The sequence below is a fragment of the Salvelinus namaycush genome, chromosome 34, assembly GCF_016432855.1.
Source record: "Salvelinus namaycush isolate Seneca chromosome 34, SaNama_1.0, whole genome shotgun sequence".
Lineage (NCBI taxonomy): Eukaryota > Metazoa > Chordata > Actinopteri > Salmoniformes > Salmonidae > Salvelinus > Salvelinus namaycush.
The window spans coordinates 11688267-11696970 of record NC_052340.1 but is presented as its reverse complement, the minus strand read 5'-3'; the positions used below and the strand labels follow the sequence as shown (position 1 = coordinate 11696970).

General features: G+C 42.9%; 1 protein-coding gene across 3 annotated transcripts; it reads left to right on the top strand.

The window, feature by feature from the left end:
- Positions 1-1438: 1438 nt before the first annotated feature.
- LOC120028878 (polynucleotide kinase 3'-phosphatase) lies at positions 1439-7253 on the top strand. Of its 3 annotated transcripts, none has more exons than XM_038974127.1 (18): positions 1439-1528; positions 1841-1964; positions 2283-2329; positions 2450-2737; positions 2927-3187; positions 3453-3532; positions 3662-3719; positions 3855-3962; positions 4092-4163; positions 4587-4635; positions 4807-4877; positions 5201-5293; positions 5421-5517; positions 5598-5659; positions 5744-5853; positions 6037-6124; positions 6401-6468; positions 6764-7253. In XM_038974127.1, the coding sequence occupies exons 2-18, from the start codon at positions 1841-1843 to the stop codon at positions 6882-6884; spliced, it is 1797 nt and encodes a 598-aa protein (XP_038830055.1). In that variant the 5' UTR covers positions 1439-1528; the 3' UTR covers positions 6885-7253. The 3 variants fall into 3 exon arrangements, with proteins under 3 accessions (XP_038830055.1, XP_038830056.1, XP_038830057.1); XM_038974128.1 differs by lacking the exon at positions 6764-7253 and adding an exon at positions 6662-6714; XM_038974129.1 differs by lacking the exons at positions 4587-4635; positions 4807-4877.
- The last annotated feature ends 1451 nt before the right edge of the window (positions 7254-8704 follow it).

Below are 8704 nucleotides of genomic sequence, written 5' to 3'. Positions count from 1 at the left end.
AATGTTACAAATGAAGAAACATATCCTTTAAATATGCTCTACTATGTCAAGGAGGATGAGGATTATACGTCTATAGTCGTTGCTACATCCATTTTAACAAGAAATAGTTGTATTTGTTTCCCAAATGCTATGACTGGTGGTGCAGTCTGCTAAAACAATTGTGAGTTCTAATCCCACATGGGGCAGATATCTTTTTATGTTCTTTTAAAAAATCCTTTATTTCTATATTAATCCCATGCCCACACACTTCTAATTCTAAAAAGTAAAAGCATACCTGTGAGAGGGTCGCCCTGGTTGTAGTTGTAGGTTTTTATACAGTAACCAAGTCCCAATCTGTGAGTTAATTTGACCATTGGAAAAAGAGCTACTGCGTAAATACTGCAATGCGGGTTGGATTGAATTGAGCCCTTAATCTTAAATTTCTATGTGATGCTTGCACTTTTCTTCCCAACACAATCGAGCTCGACACCTTTAGTCCTAAACCCGGAATAAATTACCTCAGGTTCGTTCAGCAAACCCCATGGGGAAATTGAATGGGGAAAGAATAGGGTTTTTGAATAAATGCTGAAAATAAGGTCTGAGGGTAACACAGGTTTAGGAGATCATATAAGTTTTGTCCTATGAGATAATAGCAGTCAATTAACATGACCTTAATGAATTATGAGCCTTTGTGCTTTTTTTTTTTTACAACATACATTCTTGAAAATTCACAAAAAGTGACATTAGCTGATGATTATCTCATAGAACAAAACGTATACAATCTAAGCCTGTGTTTCCCACAGAATGTATTTTAGGAGTTTATACAAAACCCCTAAATAAATGGCATTCATTTTCTCCAGACCATGGCAGAGTTAGTGCCTAGAGAAATAGTAATGATGTCTTTCTGTAACACAATACCTCAATTTTAAGTGGAAAATTTTAAAAGTATGAAACATGGAGATATGGCCTTGTGGGAACACTAACACTATTAAGGAGTGTAGTAATTTAACCTTTTGTTTTTTGGAAATAATTTATTGCTGATGTGAAAGATAACTTCCTTATGTTCCAAAACCGTACTGCAAGCGATGCATTTTAACATTCAGAACGAGCGTCGGGGATCTTAACAAAACACCCCCGACCAGAGGATAATATGTCAATATGTGCTAAAGCATTCCCGACCAGAAGATTATATGTCAATATGCAGTTAGCGTCTATGAATGAGGTAAACCTCGGCTAGTCAGATGTCTGTTTTGACAAACCGTTTTTTCGGCAGGCAGGGTATTCTAATAGCCCTTCTGAGACTGACTCCACCAGTGTGAACAGTCCTGTTGGGAAAACGAATAGTTCACTGTAGGGTAAGATGACAAAACATGGGGAAAGAGCAGCCCAGACTAGGGTCGGAATCAAATATGAGATGGATGTTTCTAAACGAAAGTGTTTTTGTGACGGACCAATGAAAGTTGGAACGTGCTACCTTTAAAGTGTTCCGCCTATTTCTCGGCAATATTCCATTCCTCCTCTTGTCTGGTTGTGATTGTGAACTGAAAACGTTGAGTACACTTTTGAATGACTGATGTGGATGTGTTCACCATGCAAAGCTTGGCTTTGGCTTTTAACCATGGATGATTTAGAAGAGAAGAATCCTCTTACTCATACATGGCTAGCCAGTAGCTAGCTTTTTAACTTATAAAGCTAGCTATAATCGTTCAACACTTCGTAAAGTTACGTTTAGAATTGCTGCTCGGCTCTTAAGAAACATTTGACATGCCTAATTAATGTTACACCCATTGTAAACCGATATGTTATGGACACCGTACGTTATTTGTTTTTCCCTACATCCTACTGTCTCTTGTCTTTGCAGATGCAGCAGTGCACATTACTCAGTGCATCCGGCGCTCGTGTCCCACTAGCCGATGGCCGAGCCGTGATCCTAGGTCGTGGTCCAGAGACTGGAGTTATTGACAAGAAGTGCTCCCGACACCAGGGTATGAGGACTAGCTAGCTAACGTTAGATACGTACCAATGGCCATGTTCTAATTATTTATCTTACCTCCCAAAGTGTGCACTTGTTCACTTTCCTTCATGGATTTAAAAATAAATTAATGGTATATGGAAACTCTATCTTGCCCATGCGTACACCAATTCAATGTGTTTAAATGTGTGAAAAGTAGTGAATGAGTGTAAACTTCAGGAGAAAGGAGAGATTATTGGGATGCTGCTTTTTAAATGCGGTGTCCGGTGGGATTACTCCAGCCAGCTATCTAAACTACACAACTATCTAAAATGTGTCATATTCCTTCTAGTGAAGCTGGTGGCCTGTTATGCAGACAAGGAGGTACTTGTAACACAGGTATGAAATTATTACATTGTGCCTGTTGTTGAGGCCAACGCTCTCTTATCTTAGTTTTACACTCAACACTACTGCTTAACCTGTCTGTAACTGCTGTCAAAGTATAGTTTTCCTCTTCAGCTTGGTCCCAACCCCTCATCCTTGGGCAGTGAGAGTCTTGGTAGAGGCCAGTCTGGCCGACTGACCCATGACAGCACCCTCTACCTGGTTAACCAGAGCCACCCCTTCAGAGTGCAGTTCTCTGCTTCCAACGAAACCTCCTCATCCTCTGCCCAGAAGGGGAAGGTTGTAGAAAGGTTGAAAGCATTGGATAAGACAAAAGGAGGAAAGAATGACAGAGAGAGGGAGGTTCAAAGCACAGGTCCCAAACGCAGCATCCAAGACTTTTTTGCTTCCTCTCCCAAGAAGGTATGAGAACACGTTCATCTTAACTGAGAAAATGGCATGCATTTTAATTTGTCTAGCAATATTTAGAGTAACCGAAAGGACCTAACGTATCACTTCAACTGTTCAAAATACACCATGTTTTCTCAATGCCAACCTCCAATTTATGTGAAGTTTAGTTTGACCATGGTTGCATTTTTCTTTTTCACGCAGGCATCCAAGAGGTCACACAGTTCTGAGGAGGACCCGCAGGAGAAGCGCAGGAGGACTACAGGCTCCGACAGTGGGGACGAGGCTGAGAAGCTTGCTGAGGAGAAGCTCCGACACCTCCAGGAAATGTCAGAGAGGGCTTCAGGGGCTAGCAGAGACTGTGTCCAGCAGCAGGCATCAGTCTCAGCCTGTTCTCGAAGCCACTGGCAGCAGATTGGAAACCTCATGCTCTACACTGCTGTTGGCGTCACTGGAAGCACCAAGGTAAGAGCTAACTAGGTAATTCTGTAAAACTCCACATTTGATTTAAGCCAATGAGTCTGTGTGTTGTTTGAATGAGATGCTGAATATGATTTGACTTTGTCCATCCAAGGATGAAAATGTTTTAGGCCTACATTTGAGCGCTTTGGACATATTGTTTCCACCAACAATCTAATTGTCTCGAAGTCCACTTTCAACCAAGCAGTACAAACACAATTACTTTTAGTAACATAATTTTAAAGCCGACCCATCTTTCTTTCTGGCCCAGATTGCTGGGTTCGACATTGATGGGTGTATCATCACCACCAATTCTGGAAAAGTGTTTCCCACCAGCCCAGATGACTGGAGGTCAGTCAGTCTGCTGTTCTGTCAAGTTGCGGCTTTGCGTATGGCCTCCTCTCACTTTGCTTGCTCTCTCCTCATCCCTTGACTTGAGTCATTTCCTTGCCTATATTTGTTCTCTTATCTCCTTTACAGGATTCTCTTTCCTGAGATCCAACCCAAACTGGCCAGCTTATTAAAGAAAGGCTACAAGGTAGAAGCAAACATAAATGTATTGTCAAGCATGGACACGGCAAAGCTGTTCTACGAGAAATATTTCTTATCCGTCCTTTTAATGGTAATATGTGGCTAGATGAATAGCTCATGATGTCTCTGTTGCCCCTCCCAGGTTGTGTTTTTCACCAATCAGATGGGTATATCTAGGGGGAAACTGAAGCCTGAGGATTTCAAGTCTAAAGTGGAGAACATTCTGAAGACATTACAGCTCCCCATACAGGTTAGTCAAGAAACATTTAAACACAAAGATGGCGCTTGAAAGCAGATTCACTATTGTATCTATGTGTTTGTCAGTGTTTTATTGTGTGTAATTCAGATGTGGACACCTTTAACTGTGTGTGTGTCTCAGGTCTTTGTGGCGTCTGGTCCTGGGATCTACAGGAAGCCAGTGATGGGGATGTGGGAGCACCTGTGTGAGAAGGTGAGACCATAAGGCACGCATCATATCAGACATTGTGAATAGGGATTACATGTAGACGATGATTGTGTCCTACAAACCACCTCAACACAGGTGTGTCGCAAAAGGTTCACAAAGCCAGCTCCATTTAGCATTGTCTAGTTGTTTGTCATCCACTCAGACCACATTACCCTGGTGAGTCATGACATAGACCAGTCACTGCTTCAACATTTACATTACATTTAAGTCATTTAGCAGACACTCTTATCCAGAGCAACTTACAGTAGTGAGTGTTTCCATTTTCATACTTCAACAAGGGCATGGTGTGGGAAATAAATAGAATGGGAATAGAAATTTGTCCATCTGCTTCCAGCTAGAAATGTATTTTTCCCTGCTCCCAACCCCCCCAAACTACAAACATGGTCCAACATGTTTTTCCTCTCTCAGGATAATGGCGGTGTGGCTGTAGACAAAAGCCAGAGTCTCTATGTGGGAGGTGAGTCAACAACAACAGAACAACCCATAGCAACATAACGTCTTCCTCTTACTTAGCCTATTCTTATCCTGACTCTTGTAAGTGATGTGCTGCTTATGGTCATGTTTGATGAACTTGTACTCGCCCTCCAGCAGCTGAGAGCCTGAGACCTTTCTCTCTCCTCTGTCACAGATGCAGCGGGACGGCCTGTTAACTGGGCTCCTGGCAAGAAGAAGAAGGACTTTTCCTGCAGTGACCGACTGGTGAGAGGACCTGTACTAACCTCTAGACCAGTCTGTTCACTTGTCGACAAGTCTGTCCTGACCTCTAGTTCCAGTGCATCTTCATACACACCAAACAGAAAAATGACCCAAATAGTGGGCTGAAATGAGGAATTTCAATATGCTAAAACTCAGTAGAGACAAATCAGCAGAGAATAATGTTCTGTGTCTACTGACTGTATGAAAGGTCATTCTTGCTATGGTGTAGATACAGTTTATGACCAGGTGTTGTACCATGCAGGCATTGCATATCTTAATAATGCCTGACACTGATTTTTCTCTCTCTCTCCCTCTCTCTCGACTAGTTTGCTCTGAACCTTGGACTACAGTTCCACACTCCAGAGGAGTTCTTCCTGGGCTGGAAGACCGCCCCCTTCAGTCTTCCTCCATTTGACCCTGTGAGTAACCGGGTGGATATCTGTGGTATTCTGTCTGCACAGAATACGTGTGTGAAGCTTTTGAAGCCTCTATGTATGTGTGTGCACTTGCACATCTGACTGTGTGTGTGTGTGTGTCTCTCTCCAGAGGAAATGTGACTCTAACGCCCGTCTATATGACCCGCCCAGTGCCTCCCTCACCTCCACCAAGCAGGAAGTAATCATTGCCGTGGGTTTCCCTGCTTGTAAGTGGACGTGCATTCCTTATTTTTCTGCCATCCTCCCTCTCTTTACTGACAACCCTCCCTTCTTTTTTTTTATCCAGCCGGGAAATCATCCTTTTTCCACACACACATCGTCCCCAAAGGTTACGTGTACGTGAACAGGGTGAGTGGATCAGTGTGCTGTTGGCTCTCTTAACATCCACACACACACGCATATACACACACTGACCTGACCTGTGTTTGTCAGGACACCCTGGGCTCGTGGCAGAGCTGTGTTTCGGCCTGTGAGCGGGCTCTGAAGGAGGGGCGCAGCGTGGCGGTGGATAACACCAACCCAGACCCTGAGTCTCGCAAACGGTACCCGTCTCTGTGCTCCTACTAGTGTGTGGAGCACTTTTGGTTTGCAGTTCATGAACAACCTAAACCACTTACATATCAGAGAGTGGTAAATCTGCTACATGCATGAACCAAACCAGAGATATTTGATTGAGTGTGTTTGTAGGGAATAGCATGTAACTTCTATACGTTGTCCCCCTCCAGGTATGTTGACGTCAGCCAGAGTTTGGGCGTGTCCTGTCGGTGCTTCAACTTCTCTGCCTCCCTGGAGCAGGCCAAGCACAACAACAGAGTAGGTCTCCTCTCTCCCGCTACTGAACTGTATATACCAGACTACACATGATTAATTATTCAGCAGTTCAGAGTAGAGGGTGACATGAACTTGCGACCTGATCGTACACACAGAATAGCCCAACCTGGGACTTAAACGACAACCATCTGGTTCAATGTACACTTCTTAAACCTTATAATGTACAGGCCATGGGATACACCCAGTTCAATATAGGCTCTGAGGTACTGCCCTGATGCATAGTGTTGTTCATTATTGGGCTCTTCCTGTGCTGTACAGTTCCGTGAGATGGCCCCCTCCACCACCAAGCACCTCAAAGTCAATGACATGATCTTCCACAGTTACAAGTAAGTGACATTCACAGCATCACATTCTCAACGTAGGGATTCACTGGCCTCTACAATGGGTTGAAAGGATCAGAGCACACTAATATAACAAATATGTCTTTATGGCTGTGTTTACAGAGCCAGCCTAATTCTGATCTTTTGGCAAAAGAGCTGATCTGATTGATCTTTTTCCACTAATTGGTCTTTTGGCCAGAATTGGGTTGCCTGTATAAACGCAGCATATACGTATGTCATATAAAATAAATGCATGTCTGAATATATTTGCCCACTCTGAACAGACTTTCTCTCCACACAGGAAGAAGTTTGTGGTGCCCAGTCTCTCGGAAGGCTTTTCAGAAATCCTGCAAATTCATTTTGTCCCAACCTTTACAGACAGCCAATCAGAGGCCCTCTTCAGGCAGTTCTCTGAAGGCTGATTGGGTGGCTGGTATTCTAACCTAAGATTCATCAGATTGTTATTGGTGGAAAATAATCTGGCAGTCGTACCAGTCCAACATTTTTCTATGCTGTGGCTGTATGTAGACAAACTATTTAGTTACCTGCTGCTAATCAACAAATCATTGCTATTACGCTACATACATTTTGAAGGTGCAGATGTTTTAACTAAATGTAACCACAGCAGACAGCACACATCAGTATTTTTGTTTGATTGGCTTGAGTTTCATATTTTCGTATCATGTTTTCTGGTCAGATATACAGTACTTGTTTCCAGAAAGCCTAAAAAGTAAAAAACCATGAGCAATGTTTTATTAATTGTATATTTTAATAAATTGTTATTAATTTCATTTGTTTTACAATGGATCTTATTCTGTAAAGTAGGGAAACTGAATGCATGTTTTTCTGCTAGTGTGCCACCGTAAAGCAATATTTGTAGCTTTGCATGACAATCCTAGTTGAAACTCAGCTGTCCACATATAGGTAGAAACTCCAACTCCTTCCCCAGGTGCTGTTTTACCCATGGCACTAATGTGGAAGTCCCTTGCATCAGGAGGGGCCTGTCACTTCTGTCTTGGGCTTCGCACACATTCTTGGTGTCCCAGCTCACTACTCCAGCCTGCAGGAAAGATCGAATAGAACTGCGGGTGTGGATTAATTCCAATAATGCCTGGTCATTGAATAGAGTCATACAAAAAGTAGACTTAGCTTTGCATAATGGAACCAAACACCAGATACCGGTAGATTGTTATTGTTCTGTATGCTTATGGAGAAGATTTAGTGGAAGGGGAGTTCCTCACTTGAAAATACCGCAGTCTGTTAAGAAGGAACAGAGCGCCTTCAGAGTCACCTGTTGGGAAAAGTTGGATCATATCATGCATGAGAATAATTATAAAGGTTTATCATATTATTTGTATATGAATGAATGTATGTATGTGTTCCGAGTTGTGTAATGTGACTTCCCATGCTGTGTATTCCTACAAACATACCTTTGCACGTTACAGCATCTATATGATTGGCAGATCCGCCCGAACAGAGAAACCTGTCTGGCACGTATTCATTCAGAGTTGCATCGTGAGGAATTAGAAGTGTGTTCTCAGCCTGTTTAACACAGTCAGGCCTCCTCTGCAAATAGGAACATCAAACAATGGGGCTGCTAATTAACACTCCACCCTTCACAAACATGCACATCAATTAGACATCATTTACAGGCATACCGTACATGAAGACAAACAAAACTTATTCACACTGAACATTTGTACCACTGTTCACTCTTCATATACAAATAGTGGTAAATGTAGAGCCAACGATAGAGATTACACTGTAGAAGGCCTGTTAGATTTGACCTATGACCTTTGTGAATGTGTGTTTGGTTGTTGAGCACCGCTAACCTTACTCCCTGTATGAATGTGTGTTTGCTTGCATTTTGCATCCCTGACTGTAGACCCATTGTTGATGAAGTAGGCTCCGGTCTCCTCCAGGCATAGCAGGGTTCTCTCTGCAGACACACACACATTAACCAGTTATCATACACTCGGCAGGTTATTTATTCAACCACTCACATCAACGAGCTGTTTCGCCCACAGGACTGCCGCTGACTGGATGTTTTTGGTTTGGTACTGGAAAGATCACCCCGCGCTCAAAGTCGCTTAGGTCACTTTGCCCATTCTAACGTTCAATCGAACAGTAACTGAATGCCTCGATGCCAGTCTGCCTGCTTTATATAGCAAGCAACGGCCATGTCACTCACTGAGCGATCCATTTTCATGAACGTGGTGGTGGGTGTATATACTAGACATAG